Source organism: Hypanus sabinus, chromosome 1, assembly GCF_030144855.1.
Source record: "Hypanus sabinus isolate sHypSab1 chromosome 1, sHypSab1.hap1, whole genome shotgun sequence".
Lineage (NCBI taxonomy): Eukaryota > Metazoa > Chordata > Chondrichthyes > Myliobatiformes > Dasyatidae > Hypanus > Hypanus sabinus.
Genome location: NC_082706.1, coordinates 46,521,588 through 46,549,433, shown reverse-complemented (window position 1 = coordinate 46,549,433; position 27,846 = coordinate 46,521,588). Strand labels below are relative to the sequence as shown.

Sequence of the window (27,846 nt, the reverse complement as noted above, 5' to 3'; positions counted from 1 at the left end):
CAAAACTGCATGAACAATGTTCAAATTGCAGTGTGTTACGTGCTGATCTTTATAAACAGTGCGCAAGACATGATTTGCATTGTGCCTTGGTGCATTTACCAAGTAAACTCATTGTTTTAGCATATTCAAGGAACATAAATTGCATCAATAGAATTCTTAGCAGGCTGTGGATAAAACTTCAGAGCTTCACATTGGGGCAGACGATAGAGCTGCATGCTCATGGTCTCAGAAAACTCAGTTCGATCCCAGCCTATGGTGCTCTGTGCTACATACAGTCCCTATAACAAATATTCACCCACCCTTGGAAGTCTAAATGTGTTTTAGTTTTACAACATTGAACCATAGCGGAATTAGTTTGGCTTTTTTTTTTAAAAACACTGATCAACAGAAAATGTGTCAAACTGAAATCAGAGATCTCCAAAGTGATGCAAGTTAATTAGAAATATAAAACACCAAATAATTGATTGCATGTATTCACCCCCTTTAATATGACACCATCAAATCATCACTGGTGCTGCCAATTGATTTTAGAAATCACCAGTTTAGTTAAATGGGGATCACCATATACAGTCAAGGTATTTCAAATGATTGTGGTAAAAATACATCTATGTCTGGAAGGTGAGTCAGTATCCTAGCAAAAACTATACCATGAAGACAAAAGAACACTTCAAGCAATTCCGTGAAAAGATTATTGAAAAACATAAGTCAGGAGATGGATACAAGAACATTTCTAAGTCACTGAATAATCTTTGGAGAACAGTTAGGTCAATTATCAGGAAATGGAAAAAAATATGGCTTAGCTGTAAATCTGCCTAAGCAGGCAGTCCTCAAAAACTGAGTGACATTGCAAGGAGGAGATAAATGAGGGAGGATACTGAAAGACCAATGACAATTCAGGAGGAGTAACAAGCTTCAGTGGCTGAGATGGGAGAGACTCTGCATACAACAACCATTGCCCAGGTGTTTCACCAGTTGCTGTTTTATGGGAGAGTGGCAAAGAGAAATCCACTGTTGAAAAAAATCTCGCATGAAATTTTGGCCAGAGTTTGCCAGAAGGCATGTGGGAGACTGAAGTCAGCTGGAGGAAGGTTCTATGGTCCAATTAAACCAAAATTGAAAGTTTGGCCATCAACTAAATACTATATTTGGCCTGAGCAAAACACCATTAATCAAAAACACATCATCCCTACCATGAAGCAAGATGGAGGCTGTGTTATGCTGTGGGGATGCTTCACTACAGCAGGCCCTGGAAGGCTTGTGAAGATAGAGTGTAAAATGAATGTAGCAAAATACTGAGAAATTCAGAAAGAAAAACCTGATGCAGTCTACAAGACAGTGACTTGGGAGAAGATCTGTTTTCCAGCAAGACAATGATGTCAAGCATAATGCCAAAGCTACATAGAAATTTGATATCACCATTTCCTTTATCTTTCGGAAAGCCACCTCAAGCTGTGTTGTCCATTGCCGTTTCTTCTTGATCGGTAGTAATAAGTTCAAGAGATGGAGCACAGTAGCCAGGTTTGGCTGGAACCCATTATATTAACTAACAAATCTTAAAAATGACTACAACTATGACACGTTCTTTGGGCTTGGAGCAGCCTAATTAAACAAAACATTTACAATATTGCTCAAATATTAAAAACACAACACATCTATTGTAATTCAGTCTTTGATGGCTCAAATACCACTCTCACATCCTGATGCACATTCTGCCTCAATGGAAGGGAAACCAGAACTTAATTCCTTCATCGTGAATTATCACCGTTTCCTTCCCACTGGCACTCCCCGAGAAGTTGAGCATTTACAACACTTCTGCTGTTTGCTCTATCAGCAAAGATTCTCAGGCCACATTCAATACTAATATTGGACAACACATCTTTGGGCAATCGGGGAAGTTGTCTCAATCTTCTGAACATATTTCAAAGCCTGCTGAAGCATTTGGTAATAGATTGACACATTACAGGCACTGCTGTGAATTTGAGTAGTTAGCTTTTTTATATTTTTATCTGCTCAGCATAACAAAACTCTCAATTCCCAGATGCATTTACATTTCTTCCTCTCACAGACGTCAGCTATCAGAACTCTTCTATCAAAATATAGACATCACAACATCCTATACAAAAGCTCTAATTAGTATAGCAGACAGGTTTACATCTACATACTGCAGAAAAGGTTGCCATGTTTTATGAAAACTATTTGTTTTTGTGTGTACCATACATGTCAAAAAATCCAAAGGAATGTATTCCATGATAAATTTACACCAACTAAAAAGTCCAGGGGCCTTATCGGATATCCAATGAAATAAAATGTCTTCCTTGCACAAAAAGTCAGGATGATAAAAAGTTTTTTCTGATGTGCTTTGATAATACAGCTGCTGGGTAAGCCCAAGAGAAAAGACACTGGGTCCAGTTCAAGCTCCATCTTCAGAATCTTTTCCATTTCACCCAAAATATCACTGTTTAAGTAGCTAGCTTTATGAAACACTTGCATTGACAAGCAAATCTGAAAGAAATGGATGGTTAATTAAATGACAAAGCTAAATCGATAGCCAGTGTAAGATGAAGCAAACAGATACACAAATTAGCAGGTAATAGTAAATAGAAGAAAGTCATGCAAATTTAAGTTCAATTTCAAGTTTGTCATTGAACCACACACGTGTATTCAGCTAGAGGAATCAGCATCCTCCGGGGTCAAATTGCAAGGAAAAAGCAACCTTCTGAGTCAATAAGCAAGGAAACAGTGTCCTCTTGGGTCAAAGAGCCAAAGGAACTTGCAGGTCAGTGGATCAGGGAGGAAAGAAGCTTAGTGCGACGCTCAAGTTGGGGATGAGTATGGGAGAGGGGCAAGAGAAGGTGTAATGGAGCATCAAAGAGAAGGGAAAATCGGGGTTGTTGTGGGAGAAACAAAGCAGTGTAGAGTGCTACAAGTTATAGAAATTGATATTGACATCAGATTAGAAACCACCAAGACAAAATATGCGTTGCTCTTTCAGTTGCATCTGGCCGCAATGTGGCGGGAAAGGAAACCACATGAAAACTGGGTTCGACAAATGGATTTCTGCATAAAGCACTGCCTCAGTTGGAAGGACTGCTTGTGGCCCAGAATGGTGGTGGTGTAGAGGCCAGTGTAGCCCTTAGCATGGTTGCAGGGATAAGACCATAAAAACAGTGACCAAAAGTGATAGCGGAATTAGGCCCATCAACTCTACTCTGCTATTTCATCATAGCTGATCTATTTTCCCTCTCAATAGCATTTGGTAACACTCGACACTGCTTTGTCTCTACCTTCACACCCTGACTAATAACGAACCTAGCAATGTCAGCATTAAATTGGATGACCTGGCCTCCACATGCATCTGTGGCAACAAATTCCTCAAATTTGCTTCCATCTGGCTCAAGCAATATATTCCCATCTACATTCTAAATTGGTATCCCTCTATTAGGACGCTAAGCCCTATGATCCAAGACACCTCCACTAGAGGAAACATCCTCTCCAGATCCACTCCATCTAGGCCTTTAAACATTTGATAGTTTTCAATGAGATCCCCCTTATTCTTCTAAATTCTAATGAGTACAGGCCCTGATCCATCAAACACTCCTCATCCAACAACCCCTTCATACCAAGAATCATTTTCATGAGCCTCATGTAAACACTCTCCAATGTCAGTACATCTTTTCTTAGATATGTGGCCCAAAACTACCCACAATACTTCAAGTGAGGCCTTACCATTTCCTTATAAAGCCTTAACATTGCATCCTTGCTTTTATATTCTAGTCCTCTCGAAATTGCATTTGTCTTCTTTACCACTGACTCAGTCTTCAAGTTAAGAGGGAATTCTGCACAAGGTCACCAAAGTACTTTTTACGTTTTTAGGTTTTAAATTTTCTGCTTCATCAGACAACAGACTACACTTTTCTTCCTTCTACCAAAGTGCATGACCGTACAATTCCCAACATTATTCCATCAGCCATTTCTTTGCCCATTTTCTTAAGAGGGGTTCCTCTTAACTAAGGGGTCCATAGAACCCAGGTTGAGAAACCTTAGTTTAAGTCTTTCTGCAGCCTACCTGCTCCCAAAACTACCTGCCCCACCACCTATCTTTGTATAATGCACAAATCTGGCCAGGAAGCCAGGAATTCTGTCATCCAAATCATTAAAACCACTGTGGATCACCACTGGCAGCCAGCTGGTGGAAACTTTGCTGTTTCTTTAGCATTTTGTCTGCTTTTGTTTCTGAGGCTGAGTTGCTAAATGAACCTCAACCCAACAGTGATGGAAAGCATGCAAGGGGACAGCCAGAGTTGAATGTGCAGCCACTCCCCATGAAGTGTGGTGCAGATGCCTGTACACCAACAACCAGCTAGCCAACCAATTCCCACACATTGCCTCCTGCCAATCAGCTACACATCCAGTATCTTTCCTGTAATACCATGGGGATCTTATATTGTTAAACAGTCTCATGTGCAGCACTTTGTCAAAGGCCTTCTGAAAATCCAAGCACACAACTATCAACTCTCCTTTGTCTGTCTTGCTTGTTATTTCCTCAGAATCCCATCAGATTTTTACTTAACAAAATAAACCAAATTCAGCATGGTTTTCTTATGTGTCTCCAAGTACCCTGAGACCTCATCCTTAACAATTGACTCCAATATCTTCCCAGCAGTGGAGGTCAGGCTAACTTTTATAATTTCCTTTCTTCTGCCTCCCTCCCTTTTTGAAGAGTGGAGTGATATTTGCAATTTTCTGGTCCTCTGGAATCATGCCAGGATCTTAGTGATTCTTAAAAGATGATTACAAATTATTCCAGAATCTCTTCAGCTGTCTTTCAGAACCCTGATGTAGTCCATCTGGTCCAGGTGTGTCAGGACACTGCAGCAGGGATCCAATTGCAGACCCAGTAATGTGCACACTGTGATATTAATTGAGTAACAAATCCCAAAATGCAAACAAAGTCAGTGTTAAAGTTCAGGCAGAAATCAAAACATCCAGAGAAAACCAAAACCAGAATCTGGAAACAGGCAGAGTTGATATTCAGACAGAGAGCACAGATACAAATGCTGGAAAGGCTCAGGGAAATTCAGTGACACAATCTGGCAGCAAATAGGTGAAAACACAGGACTGACATACACTGAACAATAAACAGAGAGGCAGATGATAGGTGGAGCACAATGAGACACAGGTGGCAGCAATACAGGTAATAATGACAAACAGGTGAGAGACAGTACTCAGTAATACAGGGGCTGGATTAGAGCAGGAGCAGAGACGAGCACATGGCAATACAAAACCACAGACTGACAGCTGGGGGATGGGGGGGGGAACACACACAAAAAGACAGAATTCAGCTAGATAAATTACATGCACTACTGGCACATGTGATTTATCTAACTTCAGACTTTTCAGCTTTCCAAGCAGCTTCTCCCTAGTAATAGCAACTGCACTCACTTCTACCTCCTGACACTCTCAAACTTCCAGCATTTTGCTATTGTCTAACAGTCAAGAATGCTTATTCAGTTCATTTGCCATTTCCTAATCTTCTTTACTACATCTCCAGCATTATTCTCCAGCAGTCTGATATCTACCTTCACCTTTCTTTTACTCTTTATATATCCTCTTTGATATTATTGGCTCACTTACCTTCATCTTTCATCTCTCCCCTCCTTATGGCTTGTTTAGTTGTCTTCAGATGGTTTTGAAAAGTTTCCCAATCCTCTAACTTCCCACTAATTTTTGCCCTCTCTTTTACTTTTATATTGGCAACAATGACTGTGTCATCCTGCCTTAAGAATACTTCATCTTGTTGTATGTATCTATCATGTGCCTTCTGAATTATTCCCAGAAATTGCAGCCATTGCTGCTCTATCATCATCCTTCCTTGCATTCCCTTCCAATCAACTTTGTCCAGCTTCTCTCTCATCCCTCTATAGTTCCCTTTACTCCACAGTAATACTGATATTCAGGTAATTAGACAGACAAAGATATAAGTAACTTGATCAGATTGACAAGGTAGGCACAGGTACCAGAATGGCTGGGAAAGGAATGGTGATGATCACATCTGGAGTTTTAGCTCCATGAATAAATTGCAGAGATGATAATCTTCACAGCAAGGGCCTGCATAACAGGCAGTGGCCTGACATGTCAGTCTTTATTTCATAGGAATGCTTTGGAGGCCTGGGTAGCTCAAGGCTAGAGTCTTGGACTTCTTGGAGTGTAGAGTCTTGCATTCTGGGAGCTAGCCTCCTGGGCAGGACACAGGACACAACCCAACAGAGGCAAGGAACAGGGAGGGACAGAACCAACCACAGGGTAATAGCAAACAGCCTGGCTTACCCAACAGAGGCAAGGGATGGGAAGGGAGCTCAGTCTGGGGTGGCTTCAAGGCAGCTGGTAACCTCAGCAGGCTATGTAACAGCCAAATCAAGAACTCACCTTCCACCAACAGGTTACCCCCCCAACTACACTCAATCCCAAAGCAGCTTATATTCCCAGCCAACAAGATGAGCATCAGGTGCAAATGACTGAGCCCAACTGAAACAAGGGACAGTCGGAGGACCCGGAGCCCGGAGTCCATGGACCAGAACATGAACCAGAATGCGGACTTCGGACCGGACCATGACACATATAGAGGTGAGATAAGGCCAGGCAGGGATTCACATGTGCTTCCTCCAACCTTGTCCATTGCATTCAGTGCTTTTGATGTTGTCCCAATACCAGAATCAGAATCAGGTTTATTATCACAGGCATGGGACATGAAATTTGTTAACTCAGTAGCATCAGTTCAATGCAATATGTAATCTAGCAGATAAAAAAAAATAATATAAAATAATAATGATAATAATAAATAAAAAAACAAATAAATCAAATACGTATATTGAATAGATTTTAAAAAGCAAAAACAGAAATACGTATATTAAAAAAAAGTGAGGTAGTGTCCAAAGATTCAATGTTCATTAGGAATCGGATGGCAGAGGGGAAGAAGCTGTTCTTGAATTGTTGAGTGTGTGCCTTCAGGCTTCTGTACCTCCTGCCTCAGGGTAACAGTGAGAAAAGGGCATGCCCTGGGTACTGGCGGTCCTTAATAATGGATGCTGCCTTTCTGACACACTGCTCCCTAAAGATGTCCTGGGTACTTTGTAAGCAAGTGTCCAAGATGGAGCTGACTAGACAGTGATGCAGCCTATCAGAATGCCCTCCACAGTACAACTATGGAAGTTTTTGAGTGTATGCTGAATCTCTTAATAAAGTATAGCTACTGTCTTGCCTTCTTTATAACTACATTGATATTTTGGTACCAGGTTAGATCCTCAGAGATCTTGATACCCAGGAACTTGAAGCTGCTCACTCTCTCCACTTCTGATCCCTCTATGAGGATTGGTATGTGTTCCTTTGTCTTACCCTTCCTGAAGTCCACAATCAACTCTTCCATCTTACTGATGTTGAGTGCCAGGATGTTGCTGTGGCACCACTCTACTAGTTGGCATATCTCACTCCTGTACGCCCTCTTATCACCAGCTGAGATTCTACCAACAATGGTTGTATTGTCAGCAAATTTATTGATAGTATTTGAGCTATGCCGAGCCACACAGTCATGCGTATATACAAAATAGAGCAGTGGGCTAAGCACACACCCCTGAGGTTCGCCAGTGTTGATCATCAGCGAGGAGGATATGTTATCAGTAATCCACACAGATTGTGGTCTTCCAGTTACCGTGATGAGACTAAGCACAGACTCAGTAAAGACTTGCGCATAACTCCTGTGTTCTGTCCATGTGGTTTTCTGAAGCCAGGCATGTAATTATGCTCCAGCTGGTCTCATTTCTCTCTGTTCCTATGTCCAATTCATCCTATGCCTCCAGCCTTTATCTTCCAGCCTCTGTCACTGTTCCCTCCCTCTCCTCCTCCATGTGTCCATCACCCTTAATCATCTGGATCCCTTAATCATCTCCTAGTCCCTGTCACTGATCCAATCCTGCCCTTCTCTGTCGGTCCATCGTTCCTCACCTGAGTGCACCTTCCACCTCCCTCCTCCCCAGCCTGTTCCTATCTTCCAACCTCCATCTGCCTATTGTCGTGGTTCCTCGTGCCCCACAAATGACCAGGAGATGCAGAAGATTCTTCAAGAAGGGTTAAACTTTAATTTGCAAATCAAGGCTGAGACAGTCATTGAGCTAGTCGCTGATTGCCCACCGATCCTTGTACATAACATCTTTTATAGCAATCTCCTGGTTTAGTTGTATTAGCATATCCAATCGGTCTACAGTTGCGTATCACAAGTACATCCACCACTATTGTTTCTACCCATTGACTTAATCCTGTTCTAATCTACATCTCTTAGCTACCTCTCATTAACACACCATTGTCTTCTACATTTTTAAGATTTCATTCTCCTACTAAATTGGATACATGCATAGCAAATAGCAAGTTCAAAGCTGACTACATAGTTTTGGTTACACAGCAAACAATGCAACTTTTATACTCCAATATATCCCCCCCCCCCTTTGAGACTCAGAGGGTCTCACACAGAGAAAAAAGACTAAGAGTCCGCGCACAAAAGCCCCAATAAACTCAAGCACTTATTCCCAAATCTTGGGTTAATCTATAATTTTCTGCACCAAGACCTCAAAGTATTCTCTCCCTGCTACCCTGGGCCGCTGAGCCAAAAACCTGTCCCTTTGTACCTGAGACAGGGAAAAAGACTCCGAAGCCCTTACAATCTGCTCCCACACTGTTGTTTTGTTCTTGTTCATCCTGCAGGTGTTGTAGGCTGTAACAATACATTTTCAGTATTTTTTTCTCCACTGAGCTTGCTTCAGTAATTGCCACGAGCATCAGAAATTGTTTGGTTGCAGCACGCACTACAAGGGACTTCAGACAAGGAAGAAAACAGCACAGAACAAGCGTACAGCTCAACAATACAATACTGATAGTTATTGCCATTTTAGTCAGCCATGCTCCCCATCCTCCATCTACTTTCTAACCAGTCAAATAACTGATGTCCAAATCCCACATTCTGTTTGACCTCCGTCCGCAGATTCTTTAATTTATTCATTGCTCTGGTGAAAGACCCTTCTGGGCTAGTATTGTTCGGTATGAAAGTGCAGCATTGTTCTCCAAACATTACACACACACACCCTTTTTCTGCCAAAAGCCAATCCAGTACCTGTCTGTTTTGCCACGCCATCCTGCTAGTTGCATCTAGCAGTTGCCCTCAGGCCTCTAGTGCATCATCGGTGTAGTTGATGAATCTCCGTTGATTGTAGTATGTATAGTTTATCCATTCAACATTTTTGTTTACCCCTATCACGTATGATAGCTTCCCAGCCTGCAGCAATCCCATTCTGTGCCTTGAAATCGTTAGGTATACCTCTCGGCTGTCCTATACTGTCAATCCGGATTGTCGGGTCCGGGTCATATTTTCTCTTCCACCATAGCAGAGTCCGCTGCTCAGGGAAGTTAGTGTTGGACTGTACTTCAGGGAACATTATAACTTCCTGAAGCAGCGTGACACACGTACATGTTCCTGCCCAATTGAGGGGGAGTTTAGATCTCAGACCTCCTTCCTGTCCACACAGCCACCAAGTGTCTGCTAATGGGATAGTCGGAGAGTCCATTGCTCCCTCAGGAGGAGGGGAACCCGTCAAGTGTCTCTTACCTGGGGTTATATCCCATGTCTGAGTGCAGTTGCCTCGGAAGTGGCCAACTGGGTGAGTGCCCACCCGCATGAAACATTCATAACTCAGATGGTCCTGCATTATAAGCTGTTGCAATGTAGGTGTCTGGCTTCTTTTATTTATAGCCCATGGTCTGCTGTAATTGCATTCAGAGGCAAGCTTGCTTTGATCAAACTGCGAGGAAGCCTGATCTAGCATACACCAATAGGGGCACGTTGGTGCATTGTTCAGACAGTTTTGATAGCAGGAATCTGCTTTAACGCAAATCCTCATGAAACAAGCCCTAACCGGACCTGGACACCGTCGTTCGCATTGTTCCCTGTGCTCTCTTCGCCACCGCGTGCAGGTGGAGGAGTTATAAGGCATGGGAACTAAATGCTGAGTGGGGCTTTCCCTCGAGCACAGGTAACAATTCTGTCTCTTCATCATTCCTGCCGTGTAAGTTGCCCATTGATACCACTGATTAGTACGTGTCTGTAACCATGGCGAGGAGGTAAGTGTTGTGCTCCTCCTACTTCTTTTCTGTAGGTTCTGTGGGGACTTAACAGTCCCATTCCATATCATCCACACTAATAGTTTCCAAGTCTGCACTGGAGTATGTGGGTGCTTTGTCCCCAGGGCCACGACTGGTCGTTCCCAGCTCATCCCCATTATCTGAAGAAGCCCTACTATCCACCACCACATCCTGAGGGTCTTCGGGCCCGTCCTCAGGACCAAAAATCTCCCTTACTAATTGATCAAACTCGTGAGGTGCAGTGTCAGCTTCTTGTTCCCCCTGTCTGTCTCCCGCTAACTGCTCTTCCGCATCACTTACCTCGGACACCTCACCTGATTGTCCTTGCAGGACTGCCCTCGTGCAGTGGTTCAGATGGTACCAGGTGGAGTGTCCTTCTACCTGAACTGCGGTGGCTGATGCCTTGGTCACCGTAAAGGGTCCTTCCCTTCTCGGCTCGTTCCACTTTCTCCGAAAAACTCGCACATAAACCTGGTCTCCTGGTTCGATCGGTCCTTCCCCTTGTACAGTCTCCGGCTCTTTCTGTTTTTCCTGTGCATAAATAGACTAATGTATCATAGTTAGCTGCTGCATGTATTGTTTCAATTCTATTTCCAATTGTTCCAAACTAGGTCCCTTATACGGCCCTCTCCACTGGAGCACTGGCATGGGCCTCCCAGTGAGCATCTCATGTGGTGTCAGGCATGTGATTCGATTAGTTTGCATGCGGTAACTCATCAATGCTAACGGTAAAGCATCGACCCAATTAAGTTTAGTGTCTGCACAAATTTTGTTCAGTTTGGCTTTCAGGGTTCCATTAATTCTCTCTACCATACCCTGCGACTGAGGGTGGTATACACATCCAAATCTTTGCTTTATCCTCAGCGCTTGTAGGACCAATTTGACCACTTTCTGGATAAAAGCTGAACCATTGTCTGAGCTAACTTCTGTAGGTATACCAAACCGGGATCACTTCATTTGTCAGAAATTTTACCACTGTCTTTGCCCCTTGATCTCTTGAAGGTACCGCCTCCACCCATCTGCTAAATCGATCAATTACTACCAGCATGTATCTTTTCCCTCTCGCTGTCTTTATCATGTCTACATAATCGATCACTAGATGTTTAAATGGTCCTTCAGGTACAGGAATGTGACCTATAGGGTTGTAATTCCCGTCCGAACATTATTCTGTGCGCATACCTCGCACTGTGACAAGACAAAGTCCACTGAAGCCTGTAAATAAGGCGACCAAAAACCATCCTTTATTTTCTTCATCACTTTCCCCCTTGCACAATGGTCAATCCCATGCGCTTCTGAAATCAGAATCGTCAGTAGAGGGGTGGGCGCTACCAACAAACCGTCTTCCATGCTCTACAAGCCTTCCGGGTTCTGCTTAGCCCCCTTTTGTCTCCACATTGTCTGTTCTGCCAAAGTTGAGTTACCTTGTATATCAATTAGGTCCTCTACCACAGGTTCTGGAGTTAGGCTTACCTGGGGGGTCAATGACAGCTGATGTACATCCAGACGCTTTTCTGGCTGCCTCATCCGCAGCTTGATTTCCCTTTGTTATTACATCACTTCCCTTTTTATGTGCCTGGCATTTTACTATAGCCAATGCTTTAGGTTTCATTATGGCTTTTATTAAGTCTAGAATTTGCTGGCAATGTTGTATGGGATCTCCACTGCTTTTTTTAAAACCTCTCTGTTTCCACACTGCCCCGAACAAATGGCATACTCCATGTGCATATGCCAAATCAGTATAGATGTCTACTTTCTCACCTTCCATCATTTCACACGCAGCTGTCAGGGCTTTGATTTCCACTAGTTGGGCGGAACACGGTTGGGGACAGGACTCCATCCTAATAATCTTATAGCTCAACTGATCCTGCTGCACTACTGAGAACCCTGCATGATTTCCATCATAGTCCCTATAACAAGAGCCATCTCCAAACAGAACCTTTTTATCTGCATCCTCTAGTGGTTCTGACCGTAAATCTGCTCTCAATTTGGCAAATGTAATCATCTTCCCTACACAATCATGGGGTTCTCCTTCATAGTCCAAAGGGACAAAATCGGCTATATTACTGGTAGTGCATCTCTGTATAGTTATGTCTGGAAATGTCAATAGCATCTGATACGCTGCTATCCTGGATGGCGTCAGCACACATTTCCCTCTTTCCAGCAATTCTGCTACTTTGTGGTGTGTGTACAGAGTCACAGGATAGCCCAGGGTTACAGATGATGCCTTTTCATATGCATAGTACAGCGCTGCCAATCCCCGATAACAGGGTGGATACCCCTGAGCCACCTCATCTAGTCTCGTACTGTAGTATGCTATCGGCTGCTTTGCTTTTCCTGTGCCTGTCTCCTGTGTTAGAACTGCTGTGACATAACCCTCCTGTCGATTGGATACGTACAAATGAAAAACCTTCTCGTAGTCAGGCAAAGCTAATGCTGGTGCTGACTCCAATTCCTGCTTAATAGTATTGAAAGCTATCTCTGCCTCTTCATTCCACTGTAAGCCGTTCTTCAAATTTGTATGTCCTGCTTCTTTCATTATCTTTCTCAAAGGTGCCACAATCTCAGCATATTCTTCTATCCAATCTGAACTGTACCCTGCCATTCCCAAAAACGTCATAATCTGCCCTAGTCTGGAGTTTTGGGGCCTTAGTTATTGCCTCAATCTGATCTGGTGCTATCGCCTTCACTCCCTTGGATATTACCCTGCCTAAGTATTCCACTTGCTGCTTGCAAAATTGCAGTTTCTTTCTGGATACTTCAGGTCCTCCGTGTGCCAGTTTTTTCAAGAATGTAAAAAATAAAAGAGAAATGAGAGTGGATATAGTACTGCTGGAAAATGTGGCAGGAGAAATAATGAGGAACAAGGAGTTGGCTGCTGAACTAAATGAGTATTTTGTGTCAGCCTTCACTGTGGCAGTAGCACTACATGCCTGATGTTGTAGTGTGTGAATGAAAAGAAGTGGATACAGGTACTGGTACAAGAGAGAAGGTGCTCAAAAAGCTGAAAGACTTAAAGGTACATAAGCCACCCGGATCAGATGAACTGCACCCTAAGGTTCTGAAAGAGATAATGTTAGAGATTGTGGTGGCATTAGAAATAATCTTTCAAAAATAATTGTACTCTGGCATGCTGCAAATATTATTCCACTCTTTAAGAAAGGAGGAAGGCAGCAGAAAGGAAATTATAGACCTGTTGGCCTGACCTCAGTGGTTGGGAAGATGTTACAGTCAGTTGTTAAGGATGAGGTGATGCAGCACTTGGTGACGCAAGGACAAGATAGTACAATGTCAGAACGGTTTCCTTCAGGGAAAATCCTGCCTGACAAATCTGTTGGAATTCTTTGAGGAGGTTACAAGTAGGATAGATAAAGGGGATGTAGTAGATGTTGTATATTTGGACTTTCAGAAGGCCTTTGACAAGGTGCAACACATGAGGCTGCTTACAAAGTTAAGAGCCTATGGTATTACAGGAAAGTTACTAACATGGTTAGAGCATTGGCTAATTGGTAGGAATCGGTGAGTGCGAATAAAAGGATCCTTTTCTGGTCGGCTGCCAGTGACTAGTGGTGTTCTGCAGGTGTCAGTGTTGAGAACACTTCTTTTTATGCTGTCTATAAATGATTTAGATGATGTAATAGATGGCTTTGTTTCCAGGTTTGCAGATGATACGAAGATTGGTGGAAGGGAAAGTAGTGTTGAGGAAACAGGTAGGATGCAGAAGGACTTAGACAGATTAGGAGAATGGGCAAGATAGTGACAAATGAAATACAATGTTGGAAAATGGATGATCCTGCACTTTGGTAGTAGAAATAAACGTGTGGACTATTTTCCAAACAGGGAGAAAAGCCAGGAGTCTGAGATGCAAAGTGCCTTGGGAGTCCTTGTGCAGAACACCCTGGAGGTTAACTTGCGGGTTGAGTTGGTGGTGAGGAAGGCAAATGCCATGTTATCATTCATTTGAAGAGGTCTGAAATACAATAGCAAGGATGTGATGCTGAGGCTTTATAAAGCACTGGTTAGGCATCACCTTGCGTATTCTGAACAGTTTTGGGCCCCTCATCTTAGAAAAGATGTGCTGGCATTGGAGAGTGTCCGAAGGAGCTTCACAAGGATGATTCCAGGAATGAAAGGGTTATCATACGAGGAATGTTTGATAGCTCTGAGTCTATACTCGATGGAATTCAGAAGGATGAGGGGGATCTCATTGAAACCTTTTGAATGTTGAAAGGCCTAGACAGAGTAGATGTGGAAAGGATGTTTCCCATGGTGGAAGAGTCTAGGACAAGAGGGCACAGCCTCAGGAGAGATGAACACCCTTTCAAAACAGATGTGGAGAAATTTCTTTAGTCAAAGGGTGGTGAATTTGTGGAATTTATTGCCGCATGCAGCTGTGGGGGCCAGGTCATTGAGTGTATTTAAGGCAAAGCCTGATAAGTTCTTGATTGGACATGGCATCAAATGTTATGGAGAGAAGGCTGGGAACTGGGGTTGAGGAGGAGATAGAAAAAAGGATCAGCCATGATTGAATGGTGGAGTAGACTCGAAGGGCCAGATGGCCTAATTCTGCACCTATGTCTTATGATCTTATATTTTTTACCCCTGGCAGAAGATTTCCTGCCTGAGTTTCAGTGTGCCTTCTGTCCAGCCAGAGGATGATCTGACATGATTTTTACAGCACGTTAATTGCAGGAGAAAGAACAAAGTCTCCCAATTGATATAGCCTTCATAGACCTTACAAAAGCATTTGTCTCCGTAAATCATCCTGCCCTTTGGCAGGTTCTATCCAGAATCGGATGACCAGAGAAACACCTCAAGATCCCGCAGCTCTTACACAATAATATGAGTGCATCAGTTATCAACAGCGGCTCTGAAACAGCACATTTTAAGATCGAGACCCAGGTCAAACAGGGGTGCATCATTGCCCCATCTCTCTTTGCTGTTTTCATTGCAACCATTCTTCACCTCACAGGCCACGACCTCCCACAAGGAGTCAAGAATCTATATAGGACAGATGGGAGGCTCTGTAACCTGAACAGGTTCAAGGCAAAGAACAAGGTGTCAACTACTTCCATCATGGAGCACCAATATGCAGATAACAAGCCAGCAAAGCCCACTCTGAGCAGCATCTGCAGGCATAATTGATGCTTTTGCCAGTGCATACTAGCTCTTTGGACTTGATCTAAACATCAAAAAAACCCATGTCCTGCACCAACCTGCTCCAGATCGAGCTCTTAAATGTCAAACCATCCAAGCTGACATTATCTGTCTTGAGAACTCTGATCATTTCCTATATCTTGTTCTTTTTTCAAGAGTCAACTGTGATCTTGAAATAAATCGTGGAATAGGCTGTGCGAATGGAGCTTTTGCCAGGTTAAGAAAAAGGCCAGCACTAAACTTGTGGTCTGAAAAGCTGTAGTCCTCCTCTCCTTGCTATATGGGATGGAGTTATGGACAACATACAGCAGAGATGTAAAACCCCTAGAAATTAAATATCAGATGCCTCCAAAAGATTTTGAGAGTTAGCTGGAAGGACAGGCATAGTAACTCTAGCATCCTGTAGGAAGCTAACATTAACTCTATAGCCACAGTTGTGACTCAACACCAGTTGCACTGGGTTGGCCACATCATGCGTCCACCAGACGCCTGGCTCTCTGAGGAAGTGCCACATCAACCTGAATGGAAGGGAGAAATTAGCACAGGGTAGGAGAAGTTGGAGAAGGACTGTCTATGAGGGTCCTTTGTTTGAAGGACCCTTAGTTTGAAGAATATCTGCACCGTACTGCTGAGAGTAAACAACTTCAATGACTTCAACGTAAGGAGAGACTGGAAAAGGCCCAACTAGCTACATCCACCACCACTTCAATGATCTACACCTGCCAACATTGCAATAGGACTTGTGGATCACGGATTGGCCTCTTCAGTCATCTCAATACCCACAAGCGACCAGATTAAAGACCAGGAGAAGAATCATACCAGTGATTACTGCTGCTGATGATGACAGTTACATTTACTTTGTGTTTTATACGATTGTTTTTATATTTATATTTATTGTGATTCTTATGGGGAGTAGCAATCATTTAATTTTCCGTTACACTCGTGTACTGAGGAATGACAGTAAATGATCTTGAATACTTAACTGTCCATGTCGTTCCGCAGATGCTGCCTGACCCGCTCAGTTATTGCAGCAGTTTAATTATTTGTTCCAAAGCCCACGATCAGCAGTTCCATGAAATTAATAATCTCGCATCAATTCCCAGCATTTGGCTTTTGTAACAGTCTTGCTACATTACTTCATGAGCAGTGTCGCAATGTTGTGAAAGTGGCAGGCGACGTCGTCTAATTTCAGAGTGTGGGTAGCGTGGAGGAGGTTGGCTTCTCTTTGCAGAGGGACCATAAACTGTATGTATATATATATATATATAAATATATGTGGGTTCAATACATATTGTTCTGCAGCCGCCTTACTGCCCACTTGAGACACACTCTTAGAGATGATCTTTCTGTGTAGTCACAATGGAAGAGAATTGATGTAACACGCCGGACTCGGAGGGGCTCTGGCATATTCGGCGTGTATTGAGACTTCTTTTCAGACTCGGAGTACTAACAGGAGTCTGAAGACAGGTATCGTGAACATTGTCGTGACATCAAAAGTCATAGGGACAGATCTATAACCACCATCGCTGTTCTTCGTTAATGTAATTTCCCACCTAGGACTCTTGAGTCCGAGCTCAGCAACACTCGCTAGAAACTGCGGAATCGTGTCCAGAAGTACTGTCTCGCCTTTCTGAAATCGACCTTCCGTGCGCACTAAACGGCCGAGACGCTGAGGTCAGCGGAGAAAGAAAACACTGGAGTGAAGTTCAAGAGCGGCAGAGAGGGAATGCAGCCCGTTCCATTGCTCCTTCACCTTCTGCTTCTAGCCGCGGTTCTTTCTCGGGGTAGGTAAAATATTTACAGAAAATGCCTTTCTTGCCTTAAAACCGTGATTCTGCTTTTATAACCTCAAAGGAAGGCAGGTGAGCTTTGACATTGTTAGTTACGGTGAGATTATTTAATACGCTGAATTGATATTCTAAAACGCACAGGGAACAAGTTGTCAGTTATATATATACAAAAAAAAAGAAACATAAAATGGCGAAAACACATAGCAAGCCAGCGTCCTATATAGCGGCAACTTTACCTCTCGGCTCCTAAACTCAATCCCACGATTGATGAAGGCCAGTGCACCGTACGGTTTCTTAACCACAGAGTCAACCTGCCACACTGCCAAGGGTCTTACCATTAGTAGTATACTCTGTCATCATATTTGACCTATCAAAATGAACACTTATCTGGGTTGAACTCCATCTGCCACTTCTCAGCCCTTTTTTTGCATCCTATCAATGTCCAGCTGTAACCTCTGACAGCCCTCCACACTATTCACAACACCTCCAACGTTTGTGTCATCAGCTAATTTACTAACCCATCCCTCCACTTCTTCATCCAGGTCATTTATAAAAAAGCGCGGAGTAGGGGTCCCAGAACAGATCCCTGAGGCACACCACTGGTGACCGACCTCCATGCAGAATATGACCACTGTTTGCCTTCTGTGGGCAAGCCAGTTCTGGATCCACAAAGCAATTTCCCTTCGGACCCCATGCCTCCTTACTTTCTCAATAAGCCTTGCATGGAGTACCTTGTCAAATGCCTTGCTGAAATCCATATACACTACATCCATTGCTCTATTATCATCAATATGTTTAGACACATATTCAAAATTTTCATTCAGGCTAGTAAAGCATGCCCTGTCTTTCACAAAGCCAAGCTGACTTTTCCTAATCATTTTATGCCTCTCCAGATTTTCATGATTCCTGCCTCTCAGGATTTTTTCCATGAACTTAGCAACAATTGAAGTAAGACTCACTGGTCTATAATTCCATGGGCTATCTCTACTCCCTTTCTTGTATAAAGGAACAACATCCACAACCCTCCAAGCCTCTGGAACCTTTACTGTCCCCATTGATGATGCAAAGATCATTGCCAGAGGCTAAGCAATCTCTTCCCTCGCCTCCCACAGTAGGCTGGGGTACATCTCGTCAGGTCCCGGTGACTTCTGCAACTTGATGCTTTCCAAAATCTCCTGCACATCCTCTTTCTTAATATCTACATGCTCAAGCTTTTCCGTCCGTTGTAAGTCATCCCTACAATCGCCAAGATCCTTTTCCATAGTGAATACTGAAGCAAAGTATTCGTTAAGTACCTCTGTTATCTCCTCCGGTTCCATACACACCTTTCCACTGTCACACTTGATCAGTCCTATTCTCTCACGTCTTATCCTCTTGCTCTTCACATGTAGAATGCTTTGGGGGCTTCCTTAATACTAACCACCAAGGTCTACTCATGGCCCCTTCTGGCTCTCCTAATTTCTTTCTTGAGCTCCTTCCTCATAGCCTTATAATCTTCTAGATCTCTATCATTACCTAGTTTTTTGAACCTTTCGTAAGCTCTTCTTTTCTTCTTGACTAGATTTACAACAATCGTTGTACACCATGGTTCCTGTACCTTACCATCCTTTCTCTGTCTCATTAGAACGTACCTAAGCAGAACTCCACACAAATATCCCCTGGATATTTGCCACATTTCTTCTGTACATTTCCCTGAGAACATCGGTTTCCAATTTATACTCCAAATTCCTCTCTGATAGCCTCATATTTTCCCTTATTCCAATTGAACGCTTTCCTAACTTGTCTGTTCCTCTCCCTCTCCAATGCTATGGCGAAGGAGATGGAGTTGTGATCACTATCTCCAATATGCTCTCCCACTGGAGAGATCTGACACCTGACCAGGTTCATTTCCCAATACCAGATCAAGTACAGCCTCTCCTCTTGTAGGCTTATCTACATATTGTGTCAAGAAACCTTCTTGAACACACCTAACAAACTCCACCCCATCTAAACATGCCAATCGATATTTGGGATATTTAACCCTACCAATAGAAAGGTATAATTTGGAACAGACATTGACGCGATCGGCTGAACGGTCTCAAACATAATAAATAATGAGGCCTCATTTCTTGATAATGTTCGGAAATTTAGTTATCTTTTCAGGGTACCTCATACACGCTAACAACAAAACAGAAGATCATTTTAGCTCGTTTGTGTTCTTTTCGCATCTTGCCCCCGAGCATCGCTGGACAGCAGAGCTCTGTTGCTCACTCCTCACTGCCCACTTTCCCGGGGAAGGAAACCGTTAGAGATTTATACAACGTGGAAACTTCAGCCCGTCTCATGCATGCCACCTGTGCGCCTTGCTGAACGGAAGCAGTCCGGGTGAGGGAGGCAGTCCCACGGTGCTGTCGAGGATGGAATTCCGGGGTTAAAGTCCAGTGATGGAGGAGAAAGTGATGCTAAGTGCTAAGTGTTGGTGGTGTGCAACTCGGAGAAAACCATTGTTTTCCCCGCGCCTGCAGCCCTTGTCCCTGGTTGCAGAGGTCGTCAGTAAAAGGCCTGGTGTTATAACCCATGTCAATGAACTGCAATCCATTATGTATCCCTCAGTTAGACTGAAGTCAAATCTCTGCCATGATGATTGTTTCTTTACTTCTTTTAAATTCTTACTTCTGAAGTTTCGAAATAACCGACCTTATTTATTCATGAAAGTGACAGGCAACAGGAAAGAGGAGCAGCGTGTCTGCAGAGAAGAGAGCTTCGGTGACGATGCCCATGACGTGGCGCTCAATTGCTCAGATCCATCCTATGCCCAGCCTGTCCTTGTCCAGTGGCGCTGGTCCCAACTTTCGGGCCCGACAAAGGAGGTTCTGTTGCTGCAACTTCTGAATGGCAACTTGACGAAGTACACGGGGAGGGCGGCGCTGGCTTTCTCCACCCAGTCCTGCGTCAACAGCGGAGACTGCACTCTTACCCTGAAACCTCGGAAGGACGATACCGGATTGTATCATTGTGTGGTTTGGACCAAACTTCGCATCACAGAAACAAAGATCCGCTTGGTATATAAAGGTCAGCCGTTCATTCAACAAACCCCCATAAAGTATATAGACTTATGCAGCATAGAAACGTTTCTTTGGCCCATCTTGTCTAAACAGACCACAGTGCCTCCCTGTACTGATCCCTGTGACCTGCAGTAATCCCGCATCACTCTATATCCCGCTCATTCGTGTACCATGCCAGATCCAGGTGACCTTACTCTTTCTATCTTCCCTAGCCACTTGTTTCCAATACCGATTCGGAAAAATTTACTCAGCAGATGCATTCTAAATCTCTTCACCTTAAGCCCATAAACTCTAGTTTCAGACTCGCTTGCCATGCGAAATAGACACAGCAAGTCTGCCTTATCTTTTACTCTCAAACAGACCTAGCAAATCCCGAGGACTCTGTCCCTCCAGTGCAGGTAACTCCCCTCCGCTCCCTGAACTGTCTCCAATTTAATTGCATCTTTCCAATAGCGTGGTGACAAAACTAAACACTACTCTGCGTGCACACTAACCAAGGTTTTGCAGTTGAAGCCTGACAACCCAGTTCATGTCCCAGTGATGCAGGTGGTAAAACTGCAATTATGCCATATGTCTTCCTCGCCACCTGGTATACCAATGTTCCTAGAACTGCTTCAGGAAACTGTGTTGTTGTGCGCAAGGTACCTCTGTTCTATGTAATTTCTGACACTGTTTAACTTACCACAATACAGCAGTTTGCAGGTGTCTGTGTTAAATCCTATCTGCAAGTTCCGTGCCCATTTTCCCAGTTGAACTATATCTTAATATAAATTTAATCGACTCCCTTCACTGGCCATCACATCATAAATTTTGGTTTCCCTTGTATTCATCCCACCTACAGTCTCTTGAACTCATTATACCTCAAACAACAGAGAATCCAGCAGGAATCCATTTGACACATGACTACTCATACGGCTCCAATCTGAAAGCACCCTCCATTGCTGCCATCTCACTCCTAATACCAAAATCAATGTTGTCTCCAATTTACTAACTCATCCTGAATCCTATGCGATCCAATCTTCCAGACCAACCTACCTTGTGAAAGTCCATGTGGAGAACAACTATTGATAGTTCAATAATATCCCATAAATTCATGAGACTTAATTTTCGACAGACGAAACCATGCTGACCATCCCGAATCAGTCCTTGCCTTCCTCTGATCCTGTCTCAGAATTACCTGCAGTAACTTTTGCACCACCGACGTTAGGCTCACCCGCCTGGGATTCCTGGTTTATCCATAATATATTTGATTATAATATATATTTCTGTTTTTCACCACGTAAATCGATCCTGGGTTATTCGAGTAATGGCGAGTAAACTCTGCAGCCCGGTAGTCTCCTATAAAGACAATATAACACCCACCGAAGATCTTTACTGATTTAGAAAGGAATTGCTGCTCGTTTCCCTTCCACATTGCACAGCAGAAGAGCAGTGCTGTAGCGCCGTGGTTTGCAGGAGAACACATTGCTCCCTCCATGCACTCCCCAGATACCAGATAAATCCCCAGATGAATGCCCTGTTTATCCCGCATTTCCCAGAAGCTGTGAGAACATCCAGGTGGAGTAGTCCCATGGGGGTCTGAGCTTGAATCGATTTCCTACCTTGGCCGATAAAGATTTTCTATTATAGCAGATCCTGCTGCTGTTCTCCGCAATTTCACAGTTGCCTGAAATGCCTGATGAATTACATCCAGTCCGGCGCTAAATCGTTTGTTTTTCAGCAGGTGATTTCAAAACTGCCTACATCGTGGCAGGAGCATGTGGCGGAGTGCTGATGATTGCAGTTGTCATCCTGTTGATATATCTCAGAAGGAGAGCGAGGAATCTGGGCAAGTATCCGGGAGACTGATTGGTGGCTGAGCAATCGGCAGTAAGGTGGTATCATTCCATTGTTAAAACCGATTCTATACCGGGGGCTGGAGGGCTCTTGCCGCCTTATTGCTCATCTGTAGAGGCCGGTTGAGAAGGTCGAGTCGCCTTCAGGAATAGCCGCAACCTCTCAAACACCAACACTCTCCACACCCGCCCCCGGGTAAAGCAGGTACGGCATTGAAGACGTCTGCGACCAGGGGCTGGAAGTATGGAGTTGTGCGGAACAGCAGGTGTCCAGGAAAATCTCAGGGAAGCTCCATCCCTTACCCTAGCGTTCAAACGCCAGTGGGGAACGTTTTAAAGCAGATTACAGGGCAGCAGGTGTGTGTGTGTGTGTGTGTGTGTGTGTGTGTGTGTGTGTGTGTGTGTGTGTCTCTGTGTGTGTCTGTGTGTGTGTGTGTGTGTGTGTGTGTGTCTCTGTGTGTGTGTGTGTGTCTGTGTGTGTGTGTGTGTGTGTGGGGGGGGGGTGTCTGTGTGTCTGTGCGCATGCGTGGGGGGAGAATGGGGCGCTGAATTGGAGGCGATGGTTAATGATATGTCTTCTATTTTTCTTGTATCACCACAGATGGTTCTTTTGACCTTCAGGTACGTGAAATCAAATACAAACCGCATTATTTTATAGAAATGTAATGCATATGGCAAATGTATTTAAAATATTGAAACATCCGATGTACTTAGTAACTAACGCAGTCCTCAAAATCTGTTAATACAATCACCGTTAATCTAATTATAATCACAAATTCACATTCTGGTTATTTTTTGACAATGAACTCCCGTTCCAGATTTTTTTCCACAAGGTTCCTTCAGGATCTTACATGATTCAATCACTTTCAGTTCTGTGAGTGGATGCAAGGTTAATCTGACCAATCTTTGTTCGTACAACTCGCTTGTCCAACGAGTCAATCCAACAAACCTATTCTGAATTGATCTAATACATTAACGTCATTTCTTAAAGAAGGTGAGAGTTACAGTGCAGTTGTCGATATTCTGTCGATAATTCCCTGTATCAGTTCAGTTAAGCCGGCCTTTGCAATGAAAGGAAACATTCTGTTTGCTCCCCTTATTACCTGCATACTGATTTCCTACGAACTGTGCACCAGGGCAGGCGGATCTCTCTGCCTTTCCAAGCCCTGCAGCTTCTCGTCATTTACGTCAAATATAACTTTCTGACACATTTGGTTTATTAAAAGAATTACTACATTTCTAGCTAACTATTTAGTTTTTTGAAATCTACATTGTTTTATTCTTCATTGTGTGGGACATAGTTGTTCATGCTCATTTGAAACATTTCTATTGCTCATTTAAAATGCTTCTGTAGCTTCACAAAGAGGCACCTGGAGACATACCAACTGCGGCTGTAGTCTAACATGCCACTGAAAGCAGAAATCATTTGTTAGTCATGAACCACATGTCTTTTAAATGTTGTCATTTTACCTACCACAACCACTTCCTCTGGTTGCTCGTTCCACGTAACCACCATACAGTGTAAACAAGTTGCCCCCAGGCCCATTTTAAACTTTCCTCTCCTACTGTAAACTTATAATACCAAAGTTCATAAGACATAGGAAAATAATTAAGCCATTCAGCATATCAAGTCTACATTTCATTATAGCTGATTTATTATCACCGTCAACCTAATTATTGTGTGTTCCCCGTAATCTTAAACATGCTGACTAATCATCCAATTTAAATATACCCAATGACTTGGCCTCCTCAGCCATCTGTGGCAATGAATACCGCATAGTTACTACTCTCATACATTACTTCTCTGTTCTAAATGAATGTCTCTCTATTCTGATGTTGTGCCCTCTGATTCTAGACTCACCCACTATAGGAAACATTCTCTCCACATCCACCTTGTCTGGGCCTTTCAATATTCAATTGGTTTCATTGAGATTCCCCTACATCTAAACTCCAGTGTGTGCAGCTCCAACACTCATCATAAGTTAAACCTTTTAATTCGGGAATCATTCCCATGAACCTCATCTGTACCCTTTCTAATGCCAACAATTATTTCTTAAGATAAGGGGCAATACTAACGCAATACTCCAAATTTGGCCTGACCAATGCTTTATAAAACCTCAGTATTACATCCTTGGCTTTATAAAGCCTCAGTATTGCATCTTTGGTCGTTTTGAGGGAGGAAAGCTTAAAATGGGCCCAAGGGCTACATTGCATCTGTCATCCTTACCATTGACTCAACCTGAAAATTAGGATCTTTTGTACAATGACTTCAAAATCCTTTTGCACATTTTTCTTCTAACTGAGAACATAGTCTTCCCCTTTATTCCTTCTACCAAAGTGCATGACAATATGTTTTCCTTACAAAATATTCTATCTGCCACTTCTTTGTCCATTCTCCTAATCTGTCCAAGTCCTTTTGCAGACTCTATGATTCCTCAACACTACTTGCTCCTCCACATATCTTCAAATTGTCCACAAAACCTGGCCATATAACTATCAGTTCCGTTATCCAAATCATTGACATGCAAACTGAAAAGAAATGGTAGGAACGCCAACTCTGGAGGACCACCACTAGTCACAAGCAACCAATCAGAAAAGGCCCCCTTTATTCTGACACTTTGCCTCATGCCAATCAGCCAGACTTCTATCCATGCTAGCATCTTTCCAAGATGCCTCATGTGTGCACCTTGTTAAGGACACAAAATCCACTGATTCACCTTTGTCCACACTGCTTCTTATTTCCTCAAAGAATTCCAGCAGATTTTTAAGGCAGGATTTCACCTTAAGGAAACCATGCTGACTTTGGCCTACTGTATTACATGCCTCCAAGTACCCCAAAGTATCACCCTTAATGTCCTCAGAAACTTTTATGATCACCCCTAATCCTTCATTCCATTGAAAATCTACCCTCCCCTTGTAACTCAAGCTCCAGCCCCAAACATCCTTTTAATTTATGTTGATAGCACAATAATTGGGTGCCAGGAGGGTATAGGTATCAGGGGCCATGATGATTAACTCATATTTGAGGTTCCTACCACTTCACCAGTACTGAGTGACCATTGAGAATTCTGGATTTTTTTTTCTTTTGCGTATCTTATCAATGCACTGCATTTTGCTTTAATGAAAGGGTAGTTGTTGTCAGGCTGACAGATCTTTGTATGTTTTTGTGAGTTCTGCGGAAAATGTGGTCCCTGAATGATATTTCAATGTGCAATGGTGTTGACATGGCTATAGTCATGCACAGCCTGTTCTAAGTTTTCTACTGATTTCGGTGGTAGGAATGCTGCCAATCACAAACGTAGGACCACTGGTGTACATAAGGATCTTCAAGACCTTATAAATAGCTCCTTGAAACTGACAATGCACAGAGAAAGGTTGTTAATGAAGGCTAATGGTATTCTTGTCTTTATTGGCCTGAAAGCGGGGCGTAAGAGCATGAAAGTCATGTTGCAGCCATGCAGAATTTTGGATAGGCCACGCTTGGAACTCTCCTTGCAGTCCCAATCTGTCTGCAACAGGAAACACGTGTGGGCATTGGAGAAAGTACGGAAGGCGTTCACCAGAATGCTGTCTGAATTAAGGAGTATTGGCTCGGAAGAGAGGTTGGGCAAACTTAGGTTGTTTTCTCTGGAAGATGAGCAGAGATCTGATAGAGGGCTAAAAAAATTATGAGAGGCACAGATAGGGAAGATGATCTGAGTCTTTTATGCCCGGGTGAAAATGTCAAATTTTTGAGAGCATAGGTGTGGTAAACTATGTATACCTATGTGGGAATGCCCCTCTGCTGACTGCTCCTGTGGCTCCTCCCTCAGTCAATTGGAGGCAATTGGAGGCACTGCTCCTCCCTCAGTCTCCAAGATGTCATGGTCCCTTTTGCTGCTAATAAAAGCCTATCGTTCACCTCCCGTCTCCGAGAGTTATTGATGGTGCATCAATAGGGTTAAGGTGAAATGAGAATTTTTTGAAGGAAATGCGTGAGGCAAGATTTTGGGTACTAAGTCTGTGTGTGGGTACTGTGCAGTGGTGGAAGTAGATATAATACAATATTTCAGAGGCAGATAGACAGGCACACGAACAGGCAGAGAATGGAGGGATATAATTTGTGTACTAGCAGATGCTTAGTTTAATTTTTTATTACTGTTGTCACAGTCATGTATTGCCGAAGAGCCTGTTCATGTTCGCTGTACCATCGAAATACAGTATCGATAGCTGGAGATCAGTGTTCAGTTACAATTAGTAATTCATATTTATAATAAATAGGAACTTTATGCCATTCATTGCAGATGCATCGGCAAAATAGGGAGAACCAAGAACCCTTGTATGCTGTAAGTATGGAAACAAATTCATTCTATTGATCAGCCTTTTATTCACAAAGAAATAATAAAATGGATGAAACAAATGTTTACTGAAGTTTATCCATTCTTCCAAGAACCTCAACCAAGCTGAACGTGACCTCTATAGCAATCTGAAAGTGTAAGATCCAAAGGTAAGTTTGTCAAAATTCATTACAATGTCCCTGTATAATGTTTCCCTTAGAATCCTACAAATCAGGTGCATTCTTATTTTTCTAGAAACATGGAATTTAATTTATAGGAGGAATGCTATTGTTGTCCTGATGCACTTAAGTACAGAACACTGGAAGCAGAACTGTGGAGGGAAACATTGCTGATGTCTGCATAGGCATTAGACTGAGGCCCTGCCTATTCTCCCAGGGTGTCTTCCAGAACCTTTAACAACATCCCTAAGAACACGATATTAGGTCATGTGTTGCCCTTGAAGTCCTAGCCAATATCTATCTCTTAATTGACATACGAAAATGATCAGACAGTCTGGGCCGTATGTCTTGGGACACAAGAGACTGCAGACTGTGGAATTGGAAGAGAAACTGGTGGAGGATCTCAATGATTTAAGCAGCATCTGTGGTGGAGAATGGATGAGTCACCATCCGTTTTGTTGCTTGGCTGGCTGAGTTTCTCCAGCTGTTTGTTGCTTGGTTGTTATTAGTCACCATGCCAGTGCACAGGGTCTCCTGCACACTGACGTGGTGGTTGCATTTCCTGTCCAGAAGTCACTTTGGGAAGTTCCGAGCTAGTGACAAATTCTATTGCTTTCCAGATCAATGATGTGTGAACCCTGTGGGTCAGCGAGAAGGACTGACATTGGAAGGATACTTCTATAAGGTGTAGAACGACAACAAACACCTATTTTCTACTGCACTCCTCACACATTGCGATAGATACCTCAAGAAACAAATAAAACATTTTTTTATTGAATTTTCTATATCAATCACTTAAACAGCTCTGAGTAATCAAGGACACATAAGCCATGAATGTTGTGAACCTAACTTCCATTGATGACACTCTGCAATCCTTGTTGGCCTTTTGCCGCCATGGTTTGTGGAGCGGAACTTAAAACTTACTTGCATGCGCTGTTGTTGCAAGCTAATCATTAATTTCTACTGGATAACTTTTAACATGTATTTTCACTTCAGAAATGTGTAATATGTCTTATATTCCAAATAAAAGGATTTAACCTGTCTGGTGGTAAATATATGGTGTTAATTATAAAGTTGTTAAAGAATAATGTTCATACACGATATTAGAGTCATAGAGTGGTACGTCACAGAATTAGACCCTTCTGCCCATCCAGTGCAATACTAACTGCTATTTTGATGAGTCTTAACAACCCACACATGGACCATGGAGCTCCACAACACTCCCACAAATGTACTTAATTCGTTTGAATGCTGTAATCAAACATTGGTTCAATTTGGTGATGGCTTATAACAGGTCTTCCTGTTATAAATCAGGAAAGAAAACACAGAGGTGAAAAAAAAACTGC

At 43.0% G+C, this 27,846-nt stretch overlaps 1 protein-coding gene across 2 annotated transcripts; it reads left to right on the top strand.

Moving 5' to 3' along the window:
* Window positions 1-16,526: 16,526 nt before the first annotated feature.
* Window positions 16,527-27,541, top strand: LOC132394295 (uncharacterized). Of its 2 annotated transcripts, none has more exons than XM_059970297.1 (7): window positions 16,527-17,120; window positions 19,821-20,177; window positions 21,891-21,998; window positions 22,607-22,626; window positions 26,289-26,330; window positions 26,435-26,491; window positions 27,121-27,541. In XM_059970297.1, exons 1-6 carry the CDS (start codon window positions 17,063-17,065, stop codon window positions 26,480-26,482), a joined length of 633 nt encoding a protein of 210 aa, XP_059826280.1. In that variant the 5' UTR covers window positions 16,527-17,062; the 3' UTR covers window positions 26,483-26,491; window positions 27,121-27,541. The 2 variants fall into 2 exon arrangements, with proteins under 2 accessions (XP_059826280.1, XP_059826361.1); XM_059970378.1 differs by having other exon boundaries at window positions 16,528-17,120; window positions 21,894-21,998.
* The last annotated feature ends 305 nt before the right edge of the window (window positions 27,542-27,846 follow it).